We start from the raw sequence: 24,285 nt of genomic DNA, 5'->3' as shown, positions 1-24,285 counted from the left end.
AGCTGTTATTCTACAACCCTTTGTACAGAGTATTCCTCAATCACCTTAGATTGTAAGCTCATGGTGTCAGGATCACCTTTTACCTTCTATTTCACATCACTGTACGTTATTCAATTGTATCATGATCCCTTTGATCTATAACACTACATGAAATATTGGTGATATATAAATAAAAATGAGCAATTCTATTAGACAATTAAATGAAAAATCCTTACCAAGTTCGGTAACCTGCCTGTCGAATGGACAGCGTATTGCTCGGCCATGCAGGGGAAGGCGTGTCAGGCAGTCATGACAGACAGTATGTCCGCACAACAGTAACCTTGGAACCTTGTCCCCTTGCAGTGTAAAGACATCTTCACAAACACCGCACTCCAGTACCTAAAGCATTTCAGAAGACAGAGCGTTATTACTGACTGATGCATGCACATCCCAAGAGAAGAGCCAAGAGTCACAATGGTCTGGCTACCTAGATGTCACATGCAGTAGCGTTCATTCTAGCACCATGCACAAGCCACAACCCATGCAGTTCCTCTTTCCTGCCAGAGGTGTCGATCTTTGATCTAGTGCTTCTGGCACCCTCTGGTCTCTATATCAGCAGTTTGTTACATCAGCTGAGTGTCCTAGAAGCACTAGAGCAAAGAGCGCCACCCATGTAGGATAGAGGAACTGCACGGGTTGTGACAGGTACAGAGTGCTAGAATGAACACTAAACAGAAAACAAAAGAGGCTTAAAAGCCGTAACTCAATTGTCCTGAGCGGGCAAAATGCTGTCTCTTTTAAAGTTCAGACATTAAATTATCTGGCTCATATTTCCAAAAAGAAATTTACTACTACAGAATCTCCCAACAGCTGCTGTGATTTCATAGAATGTCCAACTAGAACACATACACTGACAACATTTGAGGTAATCTTCTTTTGAAAGTCTGCTAAAATGAATACAACACATACACGCTGCCTTTACATAAGAGCTAATAATAGGAGACAAACAAAAGACATGCAAAACTGCCTACACCTAGCATTCAGCTATATACCAAATGAAATGTCTAACTACTGTTCTCGGTTATCAGCTATTTACTGCAGAAGATAGCTAATAAGGTTTGGTCCACATTGTTCTTTAATGCATTACTAATATGCAGTCTGCTTCTCCAGGGAAATATGTCAATTAAAGGTGGCCATACATGGTGCGATGCACCGTGTAGGGTGACTGCCGATACGTCGGCAGATGGATCGTGCTGTCCCCACTGACCACACTATATGCCGGCTCCCCCCTCCAGCATCTGAATGGATCATACATCGCATCCCAGATCAGATGAACATGCGGGAAGATCTGGGGATGTGATATACAATCCCGCGGGAGTGCGCAGCACGATATTGTGCCCATACATGACACGATATAGCACCTATATCGTGCTGATCCGTCGGATCGGCACATATATATCGTGCCGTGTATGGCCACCATTAGAGTTTGTTTAAGATAAAAAGTAAACTTTTTCTACAGCACATCACAGGTGCCATGTACACCAGGAAGCATTGATTTATTAAAAAACATTACTTGATTGTGCTTGACATATTAAAAGTCAAAGACTTTCAATAGCTCTATGAAGCATGGATTGCTTTTCTATTGTTTTCTTACGTCTGACCTTGCTATTGTTCTCTATTTGTCTTTAGCTCAGAGGTTCCCGAACTCGGACCTCAAGGCGCCCTAACAGTCCTGGTTTAAAGGATATCCATGCTTGTCCACAGGTGACTTAATTAGTACCTCAGTCAATATGATTTAACCACCTGTGCTCAACCAAGGATATCTCTAAAACCTGAACTGTTGAGGTTCCTTGAGGACCACGTTTGGGAACCTCTGTATTAAGTATAGCGTTCCCGCTAGGCTGTTTTAGCGGGGTGCGGCACTCTGCCCTCCTTCTGGAGGGCAAAAAGCACCCTGCCCTCCAGGAGGAGGGCAAAAAGCACCCTGCCCTAACAGCCTGCGGGAGCCGTTCTCACCCGCGGGACGCAGTGTCCCGCGGGTGGAGAAACATGCGGTGACCCGGTCACCGCCGGAGAATAGACGCCGGGCGCATGCGCCCGGCATCCATTCTCCCTGTCTGCAGGGCTTGGGGGCTGCCCGGCGTGTCTGTAAGTGCCGGGCACGCCCCCAAAAGTGACGAAGAGGGGACGCGTCTTATAGACACGGCCCCTTTTCCGATGACCACGCCCCCTTCTCGGTTGCGCGCACAGGCATGCCCTCTCTAGCTCCGGCGCCCTGCCTCCCGCCGAAGCTAGAGGGAACACTAAAGTAGATCCAAATATCTCAAAGACTGATGCAGAGTTGTATGCGATTCAGAATGTGGACGGATCTCGCGATACTTCGCTAACTGTGTATGCGTCGTGGTTCTGCAAACGCAACTTAGAGCATTTACGAGCAATTCAGTGTTAAATGCATCTCGGTCGCTTCCCAGTTATGACTGAATGTGCATTAATGGATAAAACGTCCCATTGGGGCGTGTAGGAGTTGTACACACAGATGTTTGATATTAAAAATAAGACATTAAATTTGTTAATAGATAGATAAAAAAATAGATCAAATTTCAACTTAAATGTCAATATCAAAAAGGGAATCTAATTTATTATTATTAGTCATAATAGTTACTTGGAGCCCTTGGTGCATAGGTTGGTAATACTTGATTTATTTTGTTTAATTTGTTGCGTGCACAGCATAATAAAGGTGAAGGTATTATAGATTCTTTACTCTGTATATGGACAAAGACATTTCTGTATCAGTCATTGTATATATACACTTGTTACTTTGTAGCAACTCCTGCTCCCTCCCTCATATTATATAGATGTACATGGCTCTAATTAGTATCCGGTCTTACAGCATTTAACAACATAAACAATAAAAAGTTTAGTTTGCTTAAAGCAGGCAAAAGTACAAGCGACTCAGCCAGACACATCCCTGACGCTTTCTCATATAAGGTTAATAGTTTGCAAAAGAGAATACTACTCAAGTAGGTCTTACTTCCCAGTGCCATATACGGTTCTGGTCATAATAAAATAGGCACTATTCACCTGATCCATATGGTTGGCCAGCAGCTTGTATAGTCCCATGCTGATTTGTACATATAGATATGGCTCTCTGAAACAAGCCAAATGGGTGCCAATGGCCCGTCTCAGCAAATTTCCCATTCACAAAGTGACAAACCCAATAGATAAACCATATATATTTTTTTGTGTATGGTAAATTCATGACACGCACTTAAATACTAATTTTTACATTTCAGGTGGAGTCTTTTAATGTTTTAAAAAGACAGTGATCCTTGTAACTGGTAAACTTCTGTATTACTGAATGATTACACATCATCAATTTCCACAGATCATTCATCAGCATGGCACTGATCGCACACAAACATGAAGCCACTGTTAATGGTACACAATATGCGATTTGCAAACGATGTAATGTCGTCAACGATTTCCTTTGAACTCCCGGACAAACGATATAGTGCAATTTACAAAACAACCAACGATATGTATTATATTGTATAAGACTTCTTAACAAAAAAAAAAAACACATGACCAATGTCGTGTGGTTGAGCTGCATGTATGGACGACAGGGGATGTTGTTGATGATCCGCAGGAGCACGCATATAGGGTGTATAAACTATACGATGTGAATGATTTATCGTTAAGATTTCCCTCGTAACAATAAATTGTCCAGAATATTGTATAGTGTGAACCGGGCTTAACACTCCATAAGAGATAGACACATCCAGAGTTAATAGGCAATTCATATACAGTCAGGTCCATAAATATTGGGACATTGACCAAATTTTCAGATTTTGGCCTCTATTCACCACCACAATGGTTTTGAAATGAAACAAACAAGATGTGCTTTAACTGCAGACTTTCAGATTTAATTTGAGGGTAATTACATCCAAATTGGGTGAACGGTGTAGGAATTACAACAGTTTCAATATGTGCCTCCCACTTTTTAAGGGGCCAAAAGTAATGGGACTATCAACTCAAAAGCTATGTCATGGACAGGTATGGGCTATTCCCTCATTATTTCATTATCAATTAAGCAGGTAAAAGGTCTGGAGTTGATTCTAGGTGTGACATTTGCATTTGGAATCAGTTGCTGTAGACTCTCAATATGAGATCCAAAGAGCTGTCACTATCAGTGAAGCAAGCCATCATTAGGCTGAAAAATCAAAACAAACCCATCAGAGAGATAGCAAAAACATTAGGTGTGGCCAAATCAACTGTTTGAAACATTCTTAAAAAGAAAGAACGCACTGGAGAGCTCAGCAACACCAAAAGACCCGGAAGACCACGGAAAACAACTGTGGTGGATGACAGAGGAATTATTTCCCTGGTGAAGAAAAACCCCTTCACAACAGTTGGCCAAATCAAGAACATTCTCCAGGAGGTAGATGTATATGTGTCAAAGTCAACAATCAAGAGAAGACTTCACAAGAGTGAATATAGAGGGTTCACCACAAGATGCAAACCATTGGTGAGCCACAAAAACAGGAAGACCAGATTAGAGTTTACCAAACAACATCTAAAAAAGCCATTACAGTTCTGGAACAACATCCTATTGACAGATGAGACAAAGATCAACTTGTACCAGAGTGATGGGAAGAGAAGAGAAGGAAAGGAACTGCTCATGATCCAAAACATACCACCTCATCAGTGAAGCATGGTGGTGCTGGTGTCATGGCGTGGGCATGTATGGCTGCCAATGTAACTGGTTCCCTTGTATTTATTGATGATGTGACTGCTGACAAAAGCAGCAGAATGAATTCTGAAGTGTTTCGGGCAATATTATATGCTCATATTCAGTCAAATGCTTCAGAACTCATTGGACAGCTCTTCACAGTGCAGATGGACAATGACCCGAAGCATACTGCAAAAGTTTTTTAAGGCTAAAAAGTGGAATGTTATGCAATGGCCAAGTCAATCCCCTGACCTGAATCCAATTGAGCATGCATTTGACTTGATGAAGACAAAACTGAAGGGAAAATGCCCCAAGAACAAGCAGGAACTGAAGACATTTGCAGTAGAGGCCTGGCAGAGAATCACCAGGGATGAAACCCAGCGTCTGGTGATGTCTGTGCATTCCAGACTTCAGGCTGTAATTGCCTGCAAAGGATTTGCAACAAAGTATTAAAAAGTGAAAGTTAGATTTAGGATTGTTTAGTTTGTCCCATTACTTTTGGCCCCTTAAAAAGTGGGAGGCACATATAGAAACTGTTGTGATTAATACACCGTTCACCTGATTTGGATGTAATTACCCTCAAATGAAATCTGAAAGTCTGCAGTTAAAGCACATCTTGTTTGTTTCATTTCAAAGCCATTGTGGTGGTGAATAGAGGCCAAAATCTGAAAATTCTGTCAATGTCCCAATATTTATGGACCTGACTGTATATATTTATACCTGAATCTGCTCTTAAGTGCAACTATGTACTTTTCTGAACATATTCAGAGAGATTATATAAAAAAAAAAAAGGGAAGAGCAGAGAATATATATATATATATATATATATACACACACACACACACACACACACACACACTTCACTCCAGCAGCACTCCTCTCCAGATAATATGAGTGGTAAAGTAGGTGCCTTCCTCACGCAAGCCAACACAGGTGGATCACGATACACAACATCCAAGTCGGGCGGCACTCATGGTAATAATGTCACAGGACACAGGCGTAGCCAACGTTTCAATGTTTATCCAAACATTTTCCTCAGGGCATGCCCTGAGGAAAATGTTTGGATAAACATTGAAACGTTGGCTACGCCTGTGTCCTGTGACATTATTACCTTGAGTGCCGCCCGACTTGGATGGATGGATGGATGGATGGATGGATGGATGGATGGATATATATATATATATATTTATTTTTTATCTGCACCACAAGTTATGCAGCATAGGTAAAACCTGAGGAGACCAGCACACCACCGTTTAGTTTTATATCCAAAAGCGTATTGTTTAATGAAGCAGCAAAACAGACATCTTCATATGAGAAGCCATCATGATAGTAAGCATATTATAGTCATCCCTGTAGTGTGGGCAAGTAATAGCAACAAATGGAGGCGGTGCATATATATATTACTACAATCCTCTGAGCTTCAAATCACTGAGCAGCAAGTGATATACATACTATATGACATAACTGCAATTACATCACACGGATAATAGATAGTTGCAGTTTTAAAAATAGTCCACCATGTATGTAATTGCAAAATAAATAATGTAACAAGTGCATTCCATATACAAAGAGCTGACACACATTAAACCAGAATAGTTTGTGCAGGTATCAATAATGACACCGCCATAAAGGGTGACAACAAGGCGCTACCCTGAATAAGAGGTTCCTACCCCTAAGAGATACACCAACCACTCAGTGTTCTCACACTATTCAATATAAATCCACTAACTTCATATACAATCTGCACTGAATGAGAATGCGTTCAGGTGATGATTTTAAGGCCAGTAGAAATAAAATGTGAGTGTATGCTGGGATGTGTAGTTCCACAACAGCTGGAGGGCCACATGTTGAACACCCCTGATCTATAGATAGATACCAGCCTCTCTATATAGTTATATATAAATGAATCTCTCTATATACATATAGATATATCAGTTGTGCTTTAAACCCCCTCATATTGGAGAATGCCATACTATATGTATAAGGCAGACGAGCCTTGTGTCTCTGGCTCAGCCTCCAGCACATCCTCCCAGCCTCTCTTAGCAGTGGCATGCGGAGACTGGCAGAGTAGCTGGTGGCATTTATTATAGCATAAAGTTGATGTGCTGACGTGTAGACGGTGGCCCCCTGGACAGACTCCTAAGGACGTGAGCCAGTCCCTGTGAGGAGCAGCAGATGCCACCTCTGCCCTTCAGCGCACCCACTGGGTGCCAGACTCACCTTTACAGCTCCTCCCGGACCCGTCCGGCTCTGCCTGTTGCTGATGCCCTCCATCCTGCCCGCTGAGCCGTGCCTATTTGCAGCAGCAGCTGCAGCGACAGCCATATTGACAGCTCGGCCTCTTCCAACGCCGAGCAGGGGCGTTCCCGCACAGCTGGAAGGAGGAGTACAACCAGTGTTTAAAATCAACCAGGAAAGAGTTCTTGAAGAGTAAGCTATATATAATATAACCACTTGAATCAGGTCACATGTTACCTCCTGGCGATGTCCTCGGAAATAAGAGTATAAATTAAATCCAGTATCCCCCCGCCGTGTGACGAATCGTCGAACCCCAACTCTGCCAGTAGTAGCAGAACACAATAGAGCGGCGCTCACGCTCACTGCGCAGCAGTCGCCATCTTTAGTATGGGAAAATAACCACGTCACGCTCGCATTCTGCGTTCCCTTCCCCTGTGGCATTCATACTATTATCTGTCATCTATGTGCCGAAACACACGCAGCCCGAAGACAATGCGGAATTTGGGAACAAGTACAGACTGTGATTCCCCCCCCTCCCAGGGCTGAGCCTTGTTGTTACATACCGCCCTCACTGACGGGGAGGCTGATCACATGACCTGACAGCTGAAGTGAACGAGTGAGGGTACTGACAAGTTCATAGTTTGCACAAGCGCGACTGCATATTTTTGGCCAGATCGGCGACCCGTAGCGATTGTATCCTGGTTGTTGTGAGCATTGCGGCTGTGTGGGCACTTCAGGCGCCATGGATGTGAATCAGCCCAAACAAGAGCACCTACTGGCCCTCAAAGGTACTGGGGACACGGGCAGGGTGGTTCATTGCTTCTTCCCCCTGCTTTGTATCGCCAGTTCCAATTTCTGTCAGCCCAGGTCAAGCTTGTAGACTCTGAGGGAGGCAGGTAGCCCATAGCCATAGGACATGGGTGGGCTGCCTGTGTCTTCCTAGTGCTGTACTCTTATTCTGCAAATAATGATCCACAAGTCAAGTTTAGTGCTGCATATTAAAGCAAGAAAGAAAATTATTGGTGTGTGATACTGAAGCTTGATATGTGATATGGAAAATAGGATTTATTAATTCTCCCATAACACTGCAAAGATATCATTGAAATTATTATCCAGGCACTGCATATTGCACAAGGCGGGGTCTGCAGCATCTTACAAAGAGCGGAAACTGTGAAAATATAACAAAAAAAAACCACGCAAGAGACTTTTAAGGCCCCCATACACCCACTGGCAAGTTCTGCGATCGGAAACGCTGATCCGCTGGTTGGAAATGCTGACCGGCGGCCTTTGATGTTCTGCGATCCGTCAGAGGATCGGTGAAATTCTCCATGTTAAATTTCACAAATTTGCTAATCGCGATCATATTTTGATCATGACCAGCAAATCCGTGAAAGCTAACTTGTTGGATTTCACCGATCCTGCAACCCGGGATCGCAGGAAGGCGACAATCCTCCGCTAGTGTATGGGCCCCTATAGGGGGTAATTCTATGAGACCTGGGGGCTATTCAGTTAGCGTCCTGCGACTAGCTGTGAGAAATCCGCATTACGTGCTGCCTTGGGGCTAGTGGTGGGCAGACCGTGGGCCGCTAATTGAATAGCCCTGGGCACTTTACCTGGGAACTGAAGCCGTGTGGTAAAGCCGATTGCTAATTCAATTCCACCCTTACAGTACATAACATTGTAGAACATGGGATACAAGCACTACAACCAGTGCTGCACATGGAGTCAGAATACCCACAAAAGCAGTGCTGGTTGAACCCAAAGGTTAGTGGTTGCTGTTGGCAGTGGGGTGGAGATGATGGTATATTAGTGTTCGCTCCATGTTTAAATTAGGGCAGGGCACTGACCCTGAGAGAGTGCCTGAAAAGGGGATCTGGTCTGAGGGGTTGTAGCCTCCTGGCATCACCCCCCCTCCCCTTTCCATCACTCTAGTGGGTGTGCCCAGTACTCATGGACATTCTAGTCTGCCCCCAAGCTCTCCCCACACTGCGAACAGGCGGTGAGTGTACATCCACAACTCCACTCCCCCCCCCTCCCCTCCTTCCGGGGAGGGCGGCAGGACAAAGGAAGGTGCAGCAGGACAGCATATGACCAGTGGGTGGCCTCAGGTCTGGCAGGGCACCCTGCCCCGCTGAAACAGCCTAGTGGGAACGCTAGTATAAGTAAGTGAAGGAAAAGCACATGAGGGAGGAATTCCCTGCTTGTGAGAGGTTCCATTCAGAATACCTGACATTGACGTTATGTAAAATGTTGACATGCACTAATGTCAACGTTTTATATGTAGACACCAAAATTTTGACTATTCATATATTTTAGTGTTGTTTTTAGGATTTGGCTAAAATAAGCAATAAAACGTATGTTGACATTCTGGTGTCAACATTATGAACATGTCAGCATTTTAACCATGTCGACATTTATGAATGTCAACATTTTCCCTGGGGGCAGACAGACGGGTGGCATAGATGGGAGAGTGCATCAGTGTGCTGCAATAAAAGGATAGATCTGGGGCTTCAGGTAGTACCACTTACATTCCCAATACTATATACATAGCCGCATGATCAGCTGTATCCTGGCAGACTATAGGCCCTTTTGTATAGAGAGACCTCGCTCATGCCCAGCTCACAACGCAGCTGCCAGGTACCAGTAGCTACTAATGGCAGCTGTCCTCACCCATGTGATGTGTTACAGCACTAACGCTGCATTTCCTCTAGACCAGAGGTCTTCAACCTTGGCCCTTCAGCTGCTGTGGAACTACACATCCCAGCATGCACTGCCACTTTTTTGATATAACCGCATGCTAAAACTATGGCAGTGCATGCTGGGATGTGTAGTTCCACAGCAGCTGGAGGGCCAGGGTTGAAGACCCCTGCTCTAGACAGTCAGCGATTACACCAAGTCCATCCAACACCATGCGCTCTACGTGGTAACTGCTTCTTCCAGCGTAAAGTTAAATATTCTTTGTAGGATTGGCAGCACAGACAGTGTAATGGTTAGCATTACTGCCTCACAGCACTGAGGTCGTGGGTTCGATACCCACTACGGCCCTAAATGATATTCTCCCTGTGCTTGCATGGGTTTCCTACGGGTTCTCCAGTTTCCTCCCACACTCCAAAAATATACTGGTAGGTTAATTGGGTCCCAACAAAATTACCCCTAGTATGTGAGCATGTGGTAGGGAACATAGGGCCTGATTCAGACCCGCTCGCGAGCACTGAGCGCTCCGTCGTGCACATGCGCGAGACCCGGGTCTCGCACCAAAGGGGACGTACTGTCGATGTTGAGTGACAGCACGCCCCCTTTGGTGAGCGTGCCGGGGGCGTTGCTGCCCAGACAGAGGCGTTCCCATGGGAACGCCTACCGTCTGGAGCCGGCCCCACTGACATCACTAGTGATGTCAGTGGGAGTGCTTTTGGCTCTGATAGAACCAAAAGCACTCCTGGGCTTGCGGCAGCGAGACCCTACCGATGGTCGCGATGGTCTTGACCATCCGACCATCTTTTTGGCCGCTCGCATAAGCTGTGGGTGGTCACCCACAGCTATGCAAGCGGCCAGGAGGCCGCTCCAATTTTAGGTAGGAGGGCCCTGATTCAGAGCGAGCGCTCTGGTCAGAGCGTCCAGCTCTGAATCAGGCCCATAGATTGTAAGCTCCACTGGGGCAGGGACTGATGTGAATGGCCAAATACTCTCTGTAAAGCGCTGCGGAATATGTGTGCGCTATATAAATAACTGGTAATAAATAAATTGTCAATTTAGCAACAAAACAACCCTAGTGATGTGAAGTGTCTGGTTACTACACTGGTGTTTTCTTAATAAGCAAGGCACATTTCCTATTTAAAGCGTTGTCTGCACATCAAATTGTCATTAGCCGCTATGGCTGCTGTGCATTACATTGGGAAATGAAATTGCATATTTGTATTTGTGATGTTGTCTGAGTATGTTTAGGACATTTCACACATTAACAAGAATTGTATCCCCCTCCCCTTCCCTCTATTCCTGATCGATACCACCACCCTTTATAGAAACCCCTGTATGGATACTACTTTTATTAGTAATACTGATTATAAAATGAGTTCATATATTTGTTGCACAACTGCACCAGAGTAAGTCTCCCAAGCTAGTTGGATGCATGGTTTATACAAGTATCGTAAAGTGTACCTGCTACCGGCATACACATCAGACAGCTATTTTGAGAGATGAACCGATAATTTGCCTATGATTTTACATGGAGTAAACAACACAGTCTTGTGCCTTTCTGGCGTCTCTAGTTCTAGATGAATTGTCTGAATATTGGCTCAGCTCACAAGATGTCTGTCTCCAATGTACGTAGGTATGAAGTGCGCTATAATCCATTGGCGATTGTATCCCTGACCACAACGTCACTCAGCTGTCTGGAGAAAGCATGGATAAACTTTAGATGGGAAATGGACACAGTAGCGTGCTGTAGATGCTCCTGATTATTGTTTAATTCTACTTTTATCTCCTTAATAAATAAGTTTATTAAAATTTGTAACCAAACCTAAAATAAATAGATATAGAGTGGAGCAGGAGAGATGGTTACATACTATGGCTGTAGTACAGTGAGCCCCACAGACAGGTGTTATTTAATAGTGTTCATTCTAGCACTCTACATCTGTCACAACCGGTGCAGCTCCTCTTTCCTGCCTGGGGTGTCGCTCTGGTGCTTCTAGCACACTCTGGTCTGTATCTCAGAAGTTATTGCATCAGCTGAGTGTGCTAGAAGCACCAGAGCAGAGGTGGCAGATGGCACCCTAGGCAGGAGAAAGGTACGGACAGGTGCAGGGTGCTAGAACGAACACTATTATACAAAGAGCAGAGGCAGATTCAAATACATTGAATTATCATTATTATTATTTTTGTTTTTTTGGGGGGGGTGAAGTGTACAAACATTCCTTTCAACCTATGGCCCTTCATATGTACATATATCGTGCTTTGTTTATCCATAACGTATGATAATGCTTAGTGGGCTGATCCTAAATGTAAAAAGCCGCTCGCGTCACAGCAGCGCCATAGTCCAGCTTCAATTTTGATGTCTGATCTCCTTTTTTTTTTTCATATGATAAAATCTCCTTAATCCCTCGTTGTGCTTGTACCATGGAGTGATGCCGCTGAAAATAATAGCGGCCGTTGCCACCTCACCAATATAGGCTGCTTCTAGTAGGTGTAGCAGACAGCGTAAAGTGACGAGAGATGGTAGAAGACTTAGCGGAATATGATGATTATGTTTTATGCCAACCATTTTGTGCCATGCTTCTGCTTCAGGTTGGAATCACATGTGATCAGAGAACATGGAACATGGTGTGCTGGAACTGGAGGCTGTTATGTGTTACTGACACCAGATGGGCACCAACTTACCAAATCTAATTTCTAGAGGAGCAATACAATGGCAGTAACATGAAGAGAATGTCATTCAAGCATCCGTGACTTATTCCGAGGACCACAACGTCTACTAATGGGATCAACCACTTCATTCTGCAACAGAACTATTCGAAGCTTTGACGTTGCCAAAATGATCCAGATCTTGCCAGTATCCCTTCTCACCTGGATAGGCAAACTGCATGGTGTAAACGTGTCTTGACAGGTGCCGCTGATGTGGGAAGTTAATTGGAGTAATGAGTGATAACAATAAACCGGAAAAGGAAGTGATTTTGCACTACCGTACCACACAAAATAGGCTAAAAGACTTACATAAATTAGCAGCAGGCTCCTTAGAAATATTTCCTCTTCGGCGCTTGCCAAAATTTTGTCCATGGTTTCCAGATCACACGCAGAACTTTATTCTCAAGCCTCGAATACGTCCTCCCTTAATCTCGGTAGCGCCTTGTGCTAAGATATCTCACGATGCCTTTGATCCAGTCCAAGTGGAGCCCTTTATGTGCTGTGACCCCACACCAAACCTGCTCGAGTTTAAGCCAAACGTACAGTCAAACAACGTTTATGATGAGCAAATAGTGACCACAAATAAAGATGACTTCATGTGTGACCCGCAAGCAATGGGTGAGAGCATTTCCAAGGAGATCACGCCTGTTCGTTCATGGAGTATTTGTACACAAAAAGCCAGCAGTGGAGACCCCTTCATTGCACCATCGGAGCAGCTGAAAGACCTCTTAAAAAGACTTACGTTGAATTTATTCCATAGAGGAAGATGGACAATTTTACCATCGGTCTGTGGTGCTCTGAGTTTGGAGGATATCTGGGGGAAGTTGAGCAGATTGATGCGGCACCGTGTACTTCCAAGCTGTAATGCCACAATGCAAAGAGACATTCCTGAGATATGGATATTCTGTGACTTGCGTTACTGTGAGCATATTGGGACATTAGTTAAATCAGAATTGAAACTCTGTGACAGAATTGACTTCTTTGTTCATAAACATGGAATTATATTAAGTATGTAGTCGCTGATCCTCTGTAAATGGCTTAGGTGTAGGCACACTGCGGTGTTGCATTTCAGAACACACAGTATAGACTCGCAGGGGAGGGATTGGAGGTGAACTTATAAGTTGCCCGTATACCTATGCACCCTTACATTCCCACCACTGGGTTTTACGTGTTAGGAGATGTGCAAACTTAAATTGAGCACATTGATGTGTTTGGCACAAATATCCGACAATCATTATCAATTTGAAACCGTACATGTGCAGAATTAGCACCTGATGAGGGGTATTTTTCAAAGACCCATGTAGACCCAAAATAAGGTCATTTTGCATCTGCCCATCCTTACATTACTGCACTAGCACATGTAATCCCCTGATCTGCTTCTCCGAGAGTAAAGAGACGTCAAGTGTCAGGCGCCTGCAGCCCGTATTATTGGTGCAAGTTGTGCACAAGCGCAGTGCAACACATTTTATACAGAATACAAGTTTATTCGGAGCAAATGCACTTGTGTCCAACTTGTTTTCTTTTCTTGCATCATTGCAGGCAGTGTGCAGATTTTACTGCAGTAATATTATGGGACTAACACAACCAAGGGGCCAATTCAATTACCTACAAGCTGCCACTGTAATGGCTTCCGCCAGCTCCGCAGGGTGTGTCTCTAGCTGAGCCTAAGGAAGTCCCAGCAAGGATTAGGCCACTGTAATTGTGCTTATGTGCACTCTGCAAGCTGCCCGCCGCAGGATGTGTGTAACTGAGTCTGCCCCCTAGTGTTTACTGATGAGAACTGGCTTTATGATTAGCAATGCAGGTGGGTGATGTAATATTGTTTTCTAGGGGAAGAAATTCCTATTGAAGGGAAATGAAGACCCTTTGACATTTTTGCAAAACAGTTAAAGAATCATAATGTCACCCTGTAAACCGCGCTTTAATGTTTTAGCAGAATATTAATATTTCTGAGTTCTGGACTGACTCCTGACACGGGGGTGCGATTCCAATCCTCCTTTACTTTTTATTACCGTGCATCTTAGTATACATTAGTTTACGCCACCTGTGATGATAAATGAGGAAATATCTTATATTTTGTAAAAAACTGAAACAAAATGTTACAATACAGGTGACGATATGTAATTGTAGGTTGTGTTTCTCAATCTGCGTTCTTCAGACTCCTGCGCTGTTTTCTGTATTCATTCCAAGGTCTCCAGGTTGTTTATCCCTGTGTGACTGGCCATTATCTGGCTAACACATGGAAGGGGGAAGAGGGGGGTTATTTAAACATTAAGTGGAGTACTCCTAACTTTTTGTATAGTATAGTTCTGTGTTTGTTTTTGTGGGGGGAGTTGGATAGACTTTTATAATACGTTTATGGCAATATAAAATGAAATTAAAATAAATTTTAAACTTCAATATTTGACTTTTTATTCATACCTTCAGTTGTATTTCCTATAATAACTATTCTGTGTTTGTAATGATTAAATAACTATTTTTTTTTAATATGAGGGGGGGTTTTAATTAAAGTTTTTGTACTTAAATTGAAATGTCTGTGTGTTTTTTGTTTTGGAGGGGAATATTCTCATTTTGTTTTTTAACTTGAAGTAAAAAATAATGAACTTCCATTAATAGGCACCAAGAAGACCTTTAATATAGTTCTTAAAGCTGCTCTGCCACTTGGGCAGGGGGGGCCTGGTTCTGGGCAGGGGGGCTTGGTTCTGGGCAGGGGGGGCCTGGATCTGGGCAGGGGGGCCTGGTTCAGACATGGACGCTATGCAGACTGCTCCTCTTTGGAGGCAGCTGCTGTGTGTAAATACGCTAATGCTGCAGAAAGCGTCTGAGGATAAGTCACCTCCTGCGCGGTATCACAGATCTGAAGATGCTGCATCGGATCACCATCGTGACCACCACTGGCTACTCAGGTTGGCCGCCTCATCTCTGCTGCTGAGACTAGTAACCCTTACATGCATATATGCACCTTAGCCGATGTGCATAATTCTGGCACTTGTATTTGAATGTGATTTGCAAATATATAATATAATTTTTTATTTTTTCTTGTTTGTTCAAATATGTGTGTGTGTGTGTGTGTGTGTGTGTGTGTGTGTTATATAATTTATTTGACCCCTTGATGAAGTCCTAAGTGGATGAAACATGTCGGGCGCGCGCCTCCTCCTCCTGCCTTATGAACTTTAAACTGTTTTGTCAGATAAGCATTTTTGAAAAATAATTCTTATTACTTTTAAATGTAATTTTTTTTTTCCTCTGTGTATTTTTGACTGACCTATAGTACTGTGAAAGCTGTTTATGGTATGTATTAAGTAGAGTAATTATCTGAAAGCTGTATGACACAACAAGAGGATTGTTTATATATTTTGCACAGCACGAAGCACTTTTTAGCACTGTTTGCGCAATTGTAGAATAGCTAGCTGCTGCGATAATTAATCTGCAGATTTATTGATTTAGATTTTGTTGATATATGTTTGGTCCTTCTTTTTATACATGTGAATAAATAGTTTTAAAGCTATTTCTGGAAGCTAAAACTAATTATTTTATGTACTTTTATTCCACTATATACTTTTTGATTAATATAGCACGTATATACATTGTACATTTTTGGACTTAATTTCACTAAACAAGTAGATATAGATTACCTATGGTTTGTTTTTTCAACACGCCAGTCGCTTGGATTGATTATATTATTATTATTATTATTATTATTATTATTATGTGTGTATATGAGCTGGTGCAACAAACCACCTCACCCCCTTGTGCCTGAACCTAACCTCCCCCCTAAGGCCCAATACTTACCTTCAGGATGCCGGCGGGCGGTGTTCTGGGGATTTTGGCGCTGGTACTTCGTCTGTCGGCACCCCACGCGCCGGGATGTAGAGAATGAGTATTATATAAGCAAGTTTGAACAGTCATAAACTTTGCTGTGAGGAGTGTGTGCAGCGTATGCCTGGCGTCAACTGGCTGCATACCTGACAGTGTATAAGTGCATGCGTTTATGTGTCAAAGTAGATGTGGTGGGTTTAAAATAAAACATTGGATTTATGAATTTAATTTCATATTTGGCAGGCCCTAGTCCTACCACACTACCTGCGGCTTCCTCCATCCCTCCGTTCCCCTCTTCGCAGTCCTGTTATCCATAGTATAATAACTTGTGGAAGGGTCACAGCCTCCCAAAATATTCGCACTTAGACCTCCTGTTGCTGTGAGCAGTCTGATAAAATGGCTAAAAAAACAAGTCCCATGCAGACGAACAGGGGATGAAGATTGCATACAATAATGTGCAGTGTACCTAGTGAAATGTGCCTTAAAACAAGAGTATGCGTTTTGGAAGCCATTGGCCAATTATGTGAATATTTATTTGTTTATTTTTAGTTTACTAATTTATTAAAATGAATGCGGCCCGATTCTCCATTCTGCCGGCGCCGATCTATGGCCATCGATGTTTGGCGATCCGATCAGGGAAATACAGCATGTTAAAAATCCCCGACTTGCTGATCCCCAACCATTTTTTTTTTTTTTTTTTCTAAGTCAGGATTGGCGAATTGAGGATTTCCCCGGCGTCAGCAGAAAGGGGAATTGGGTCATCATCACAGATGTATGGGCCCCAATTCAGATCAATTTATCATCTCTGTACTAGAATATATTTTTGTGAGGATTCTGTAGACTGCAAAATATTTAAATGCACAAAACATTTATAAGTAAATGGTGTCCAATTTCTTTTTTATTTGTTTTTCTCCATGTCTAGTGATGCGCCTTACGAAACCAACCTTATTCACGAATATCCCAGTGACCTGTGAGGATCGAGACCTTCCGGGTAATTATGTGTTTACCTGCCGTACACTGAGGATATCTACTGTAGTCAGTGAAGCAATATTCTTACTATATGAAGCAGCCATTGCAGGGAGGTATCCTGGTGTCCTCCTGGCGGCTCGCCTGCACTGCTAGTATCCAAGCCCACCATGTCTCAGTCATGTCGTCATTAGTACATATGTGGACGAGACTTGGTGGGAAAGTAATGGGAACTGGAGAAATTGGGAGACGTGTAGAGCAGAGATGATAGACCGGTTTAGTTTTTCATTTTATTTATCTTTTAGTGTACACTAAAACGTTATAAAAGTAGGTTATTTCACATACTTTGCTTGTAATGATAAAATGATGTAACTTTCACGAGCTGCATCAGAATAGCTTTATATATCTGTCCCACCTAGCTCAGAAGTGTACATTAAAGAGCAGCTGTATATAAGCTCTTGAGCATAGCTTGGAGAAGTGCTACATATATACAGGGGTAAAGTATCGGGCGCGCGCCCGCTTTATCCCCGTCTTCAATTAAAAAGCTACGACAACAGGAGCCGCCGGAAAAAAAAACGGGATTTACCTGGAATAAATTGTAGGACCCCCCTAAAGCTGTCAAAACATGGGGATCACTATGGGTACCCCCGTTTTAGCCTGCAAATGAAAGTCGGGGTTTTAAATAGCCGCAGCAGGTGTTTTTTTTCCGACATTGAAGAAGTGTTGCAGAAGGGCACTTAGGTTATTTTTTTTCGTTTTTTTAAGTGGTCCCATCAAATTTGGGGTACATGAAAATGGGTACTAGCATATTTTTATGTCCCTAAAGTAATTTTTTTAAAATTCTGCAAAAATGCACCTGTCGCTAATAATCTATTCTAGAAAACACCTGCCGCATACTTGCAGAATAGCCCTGAACCTATTGCTCTATTTTTAAACACTTTTTTCCTTTTTTTTTTTTTTTTTTTTTCACACCAATTTTTTTAATTTTTTTGGGGTGTCCCTAATTTTTTTTTTTTTTACTTTTTTTTGACAGTTTATTTTTAAATGACAATCCCAGGGTTGCAGGCTATTTTTTTAAGCCTGCACCCCTAAACCCCAATTCTTCACTTTTTTTTTGCCACCTATTAAGTGGTGAAAAGTTATCCCCGTTTTTTTTTTTGGTTGTTTTTTTTTTTCGAACCTGCGAAAAGTCTTTGAAATTGAATACGGGGATAATTGAAATCGGCGAAAATGACTTCATCCAAAATTTTCGCTCCAAATTAAATAACCCTGATAGTGTACATTACATTCAATGTTTTTCTCTCTGCTGTCCTGCTAATCTGTTACTGCCTACAGGCGATCTGTTTAGTGCTCTCATGAGGGAAGATCCTTCTACGGTGAAAGGAGCCGAAATATTAATGCTGGGAGAAATGCTGACATTACCGCAGAACTTTGGGTATGACACTAATAATTGCAGATTTCAAGTTTAATTATCTTTTTTTAAAAACAAAAAAAAAGGCTTATTTGTGCAATAACACTTATATACTAGGTGGTTGTAAATCATAGTTTATTTCTAGTCTAGTTAATTCATAGTTTATTTTGGGTTGTACAACTGTATTTTTGTTTCAGTCCACTAGAGGGCACCTTTTCAATATGTAACTACTATAATACATGGAGACACTGACCATTCTAAAGTCACAGTTATGATGTTACAGGCCTGTTATATGGAATACATAGGATGCTTTGCTTTCTGGCTAAAGTGTTTTTTGTTTTTTTTCTTTTACCTTTATTTCTTTCTTGTACTGTGCCTAAAATATGCTAAATGCTTGTTTATAGATCCCACAGTGCCCAGGTATTCCCTGCCTCCTACATTGTGTAGCGGTGTGTTCCTCATAGTGCGTTTATGGGGAGAGCTCTGTTCTCATGTCTGTGAATATGTCCAGAAGTGTTTATGTGCTTTTATCGTTCTAGTTTTTATGAACTTCTTTGATACTGAATTTGCAATTTAAAACTATAGCTCTTATCACATAAAACAGTCTCCCACCACATCCCTGGGATTCCCGCCCCTCTTGTCCTGCATCAAAACTCTTCCCCCGTTACTGCATTCCAACTAAACCTGAATTGTTTCCTCCTGGAGCACTTGTGTACCATCAGCCAATGCATTGCATGTGTGCACGTACTGATTACATCGCCAGCACTAAAACGGCGCCTCGTTGGTATTATACCTCACTATATTCCCTATTACCAAGCTAGATTGTAATTCACTATACATTTTCTTTTACTAGCTATGCAAGCAGCACAAATGTCTTCTGTGACTTCAAATACATTCATTTGTTGAGTTTTGTCTTAATTATTTTCTTAAATCTAAATGTATTTAAAAGATTAAAAAAGTTAGTGTTTGTCATTATACATACTGCCGTTCTTGGTTTCTAGCATTGTAGCAGAATGTACATAACCGTATCGGTGATTTTTTTTTTTTTTTTTTCCTGTAGACTACTTTGATGCCTTTTTATATACTTCTAGGTACATTTCAAAATGACATGTTAGCAGGCTGGTTCCTGCTGAGAAATATGACTACGGAGGTAGCTAATACAGCCTTAGAATCAGGTTTTGTTATAGATCTCATAGGAAATCTTAGAGTGAAACACTCTTGTACAGGGGCCTGTTATCAGAGGAGGGGGTCCGCGTGCAATCTCCATGGGGCCCACTCCCCTGGTAGAAATTAAGATGGCACATATGCTGAAATCTCTGGCTCTGTGGCAGTCTGCTTGGCATGCAAAATGTCTCCAGGAAAATATGTCTGGTGCCATTTTCCTGTGAAAAATCTGGCACTGGCACAAGATTTGTGAAGAAAGCCACGGGAAAATGGCACCAGCTACAAGGTATTACATACAATGGGTGCAGGAGGTGTGGGTCCGCCTTGTCTCAGTGGCTTCTGTGCCCCCGTTATAGCTATCACTGTGGCTATTGTAGGTGCTTGTTAGTGGGTCATGCTTCCCCAGTACAGAGTACAGTACATGCAGCCAGGGATGTAGTGACTGGTATAGGAGATCACACGATGGAAGTTTCTGGAGTATTACTCATTTTCCCTTTAAAACCACCTCTTCTCTAGTAAAGTACGATGGCCTATGGACAGGTCTGATTCAGTGGTTTGTCTGTATCAGAAAGATGGCACAGTATTTGCAGATTGCCAATGTTACATTTTGTGCACTGTTTCTCCTTCAACCTACAGAAATATCTTCCTGGGTGAAACGTTTTCTAGCTACATAAGTGTTCACAATGACAGCAACCAAATAGTTAAAGATATACAAGTCAAGGTAGGTTTATTTTTGTGACGGCTGTGCCTGTGTTATAGCAGGACAGGTTGACCTGACCTGTTTCTGATTGTGGTATTGTGTTGCAGTCTGATTTATGTCATACCCATAGCATAATGAGGAAAGCTTGGCAGCAAAGTGTGTGTGTGTGTGTGTGTGCGGTTTTATTTCCATTATTCATGTTGATCTTTAACATGATTGGTTAATTTGTACAGCATATTGTTTTCTAACTCTGATCAAGACACACCAGTGATGCTTACATAGGTTAGCTGTTTATCTTTATATATACATCAACTACTGCAATTACATTGTCTATGGACAATGCTGCTGAGCAAACCGTTACCATATATATTTGCACAATTTTTAGCATTGAAAATTAAATATATTTCCCCTTTAATCAGCGCCAGGATTTTCAACAAGTTTCTCTTTTTAAATAAAGAATGTAATTTAAAGCTGTAGGTTGTTCATAGTAAATGCTGCTCTGGATGCCCATGGTAAGAACAGGCGTAGGCTCTAGCACTGTGCAGTGAGATACAGTCAGGTGCATAAATATTGGGACAGTGACAGAATTTTCATATTTTGGCCTCTATTCACCACCACAATGGTTTTGAAATGAAACAAACAAGATGTGCTTTAACTGCAGACTTTCAGATTTAATTTGAGGGTAATTACATCCAAATCAGGGGAACGGTGTAGGAATTACAATGGTTTCTATATGTGCCTCCCACTTTTTATGGGGCCAAAAGTAATGGGACTATCAACTCAAAAGCTATTTCATGGACAGGTGTGGGCTATTCCCTCATTATTTCATTATCAATTAAGCAGGTAAAAGGTCTGGAGTTGATTCTAGGTGTGACATTTGCATTTGGAATCAGTTGCTGTCGACTCTCAATATGAGATCCAAAGAGCTGTCACTATCAGTGAAGCAAGCCATCATTAGGCTGAAAAATCAAAACAAACCCATCAGAGAGAGAGCAAAAACATTAGGCGTGGCCAAATCAACTGTTTGGAACGGGAAGCAATCGGGAAGCCGACTGCCTAAATATCGGCACCTGGCTTCCCGACTGTCTTATCCCGGCATGGGTGAAATGTAGATGTAGACGCCCGCATTTCCACGACGCCGGGAGGCCGGCACCCAGCATCACGATCGTAGTGAGGCCGGGCGCCGTGAGCGGACAGCCGCAGGGGGGGGGGGTAGGTTTAGAGCTCCCGGGGGGGACTTAGGGTTAGGCACCCCCGGGGGGAACTTAGGGTTAGGCACCCCCCCGGGGGACTTAGGTTTGGACAGCGGGGAAGGGGGTGGTTAGGGTTAGGCACTTGGGGGGGAAGTTAGGGTTAGGCACCCCTAAGGAGGGTTAGGGGGGTTGGGTTAGGTTAGTATATACTTGCCTATCCACGATCGGGATTTCCAGCGCTGTCGGGCTTCCGCTGCTTCGCACTCTACTCGTGTCGGGCTGCCGCTGACGGGAATCATACCCATTCCGTTTGGAACATTCTTAAAAAGAAAGAACGCACCGGAGAGCTCAGCAACACCAAAAGACCCGGAAGACCACGGAAAACAACTGTGGTGGATGACAGAAGAATTATTTCCCTGGTGAAGAAAAACCCCTTCACAACAGTTGGCCAAATCAAGGACACTCTCCAGGAGGTAGGTGTATATGTGTCAAAGTCAACAATCAAGAGAAGACTTCACAAGAGTGAATATAGAGGGTTCACCACAAGATGTAAACCATTGGTGAGCCTCAAAGACAGGAAGACCAGATTAGAGTTTGCCAAACAACATCTAAAAAAGCCATTACAGTTCTGGAACAACATCCTATGGACAGATGAGACAAAGATCAACTTGTACCAGAGTGATGGGAAGAGAAGAGTATGGAGAAGGAAAGGAACTGCTCATGATCCAAAACATACCACCTCATCAGTGAAGCATGGTGGTGGTAGTGTCATGGCGTGGGCATGTATGGCTGCCAATGGAACTGGTTCCCTTGTATTTATTGATGATGTGACTGCTGACAAAAGCAGCAGAATGAATTCTGAAGTGTTTCGGGCAATATTATATGCTCATATTCAGTCAAATGCTTCAGAACTCATTGGACGGCGCTTCACAGTGCAGATGGACAATGACCCGAAGCATACTGCAAAAGCAACCAAAGAGATTTTTAAGGCTAAAAAGTGGAATGTTATGCAATGGCCAAGTCAATCCCCTGACCTGAATCCGATTGAGCATGCATTTCACTTGATGAAGACAAAACTGAAGGGAAAATGCCCCAAGAACAAGCAGGAACTGAAGACATTTGCAGTAGAGACCTGGCAGAGCATCACCAGGGATGAAACCCAGCGTCTGGTGATGTCTATGCGTTCCAGACTTCAGACTGTAATTGCCTGCAAAGGATTTGCAACAAAGTATTAAAAAGTGAAAGTTACATTTAGGATTGTTTAGTTTGTCCCATTACTTTTGGCCCCTTAAAAAGTGGGAGGCACATATAGAAACCGTTGTAATTCCTACACCGTTCACCTGATTTGGATGTAATTACCCTCAAATTAAATCTGAAAGTCTGCAGTTAAAGCACATCTTGTTTGTTTCATTTCAAAGCCATTGTGGTGGTGAATAGAGGCCAAAATATGAACATTCTGTCAATGTTCCAATACTTATGCACCTGACTGTATATGGTGTTTGTGGACTGTCCCATTCCTGACCATCTGCAGGCAGATCTCCAGACAAGCTCCCAGCGGCTGAACCTCTCCGCATCCACGGCTGTGGTGGCCGATCTGAAGCCGGACAGTTGTATAGATGACGTCATTCATCATGAAGTGAAAGAAATAGGCACACACATGTGAGTGATGTATTTTCAATAATGGGGGTGGGGATAATAAAACACATAGTATATAAGACTTTTGTAACTGGGAAGGAGATTTGGTCATTTTCACATACTGTTGCTGGGCATACATGATGCAGTTATCGCACCATTGGCTTATCAGGCCGATAATTGCACAGTTTATGTCTGCAACCAATGTGTGATGGTCGCATGGAAAATCTTCCAACATGCCAGACTGATCGATGATTGGTTGGCCACATCTGGCAGTGTAATGCACTGGAGCTGCTGACCGCCCGACTTTTCACCTGTTCCTTCACGGGAGGAACGGGTTAAATGTCTCCTCCCCAGGTGAGGAAAGCAGATATCGTGGGCCATGTACTGTAACCTATCTCAGTGTATGGCCATGGGTGGATTCAGGCTGTCAGATCATGTCTGTTGGTCTGACAGACCTTTAATGTATCCTACAAATGTATAATCAGGGCAACCACACTGGTGTCAGGAAATGGCAGAATGCTTGTTTTAAGTTTACAAAACTGAAGCACAGATTCTTTTAGAAACCGCTGTATACTTGTTTAGCACAATTCTACCAAACACCTTGGTGGACATTTCTGAAAATTGTTCTATAGGTAATTAAGTACAATCGGAGGCCTGACGCAACCAGTCAAATTATGTCATTATTCTAGTATGGTTTAGAAAAGAAATGTCTTGTTACTGTGAGTAACACCAGCTCTTCTACACGGTTACCTGTGGACCAGTTGCCATAAATTCCTGAACTACCTGCACTCCTTGTGCTCCTGTGTTTTAGATTAGTGTGTGCTGTAAGTTATACCACCCAGACTGGGGAGAAGATGTACTTCAGGAAGTTCTTCAAATTCCAGGTAAGGTTTTACATCCAATCCTGTTCTGTAAGTGTTCTCGTGCAGTTTCCCACTTTGGATCACGTGTATATACCTGTTATATACTAAGTATATCACACCCCTGCTCAGAGTGTAGGGTTATGACCAACAACTGCCCTACTCCCCACATCCTGAAATGATAGCCACCCCTG

The 24,285-nt window shown here is 42.9% G+C and overlaps 2 protein-coding genes across 7 annotated transcripts in view; one reads left to right on the top strand and one right to left on the bottom strand.

Moving 5' to 3' along the window:
* The window catches only part of TRIM23 (tripartite motif containing 23), a 65,971-nt gene extending 58,690 nt beyond the window's left edge, over positions 1 to 7,281 (bottom strand). Inside the window, exons 1-3 of one of the 2 annotated variants that reach the window (XM_088444056.1) lie at positions 7,184 to 7,281; positions 6,929 to 7,082; positions 216 to 378 (exon numbers count right to left, since the gene is read on the bottom strand). In XM_088444056.1, coding sequence (XP_088300182.1) covers positions 216 to 378; positions 6,929 to 7,033 — 268 coding nt within the window. In that variant the 5' untranslated portion in view covers positions 7,034 to 7,082; positions 7,184 to 7,281. The remainder of the gene's footprint in view (positions 1 to 215; positions 379 to 6,928; positions 7,083 to 7,183) is intronic. The other variant, XM_088444057.1, reaches the window with a different exon arrangement.
* A 129-nt stretch (positions 7,282 to 7,410) lies between these two features.
* LOC148508776 (trafficking protein particle complex subunit 13) overlaps positions 7,411 to 24,285 on the top strand; it is a 31,168-nt gene continuing 14,293 nt past the window's right edge. For 2 of the 5 annotated variants that reach the window (XM_088444053.1, XM_088444050.1), the window contains exons 1-6: positions 7,412 to 7,734; positions 17,085 to 17,153; positions 18,464 to 18,563; positions 20,340 to 20,424; positions 23,128 to 23,255; positions 24,043 to 24,115. In XM_088444053.1, coding sequence (XP_088300179.1) covers positions 7,689 to 7,734; positions 17,085 to 17,153; positions 18,464 to 18,563; positions 20,340 to 20,424; positions 23,128 to 23,255; positions 24,043 to 24,115 — 501 coding nt within the window. In that variant the 5' untranslated portion in view covers positions 7,412 to 7,688. Of the gene's footprint in view, positions 7,735 to 12,243; positions 13,352 to 17,084; positions 17,154 to 18,463; positions 18,564 to 20,339; positions 20,425 to 23,127; positions 23,256 to 24,042; positions 24,116 to 24,285 lie in introns of those variants that run through there. The other 3 variants (XM_088444051.1, XM_088444052.1, XM_088444054.1) reach the window with 3 other exon arrangements.

Source organism: Taudactylus pleione, unplaced genomic scaffold (assembly GCF_031769625.1).
Source record: "Taudactylus pleione unplaced genomic scaffold, aTauple2 ptg000345l, whole genome shotgun sequence".
NCBI lineage: Eukaryota > Metazoa > Chordata > Amphibia > Anura > Myobatrachidae > Taudactylus > Taudactylus pleione.
Note: the sequence above shows the minus strand (reverse complement) of the source record. Positions and strands in the feature narration are given on the sequence as shown.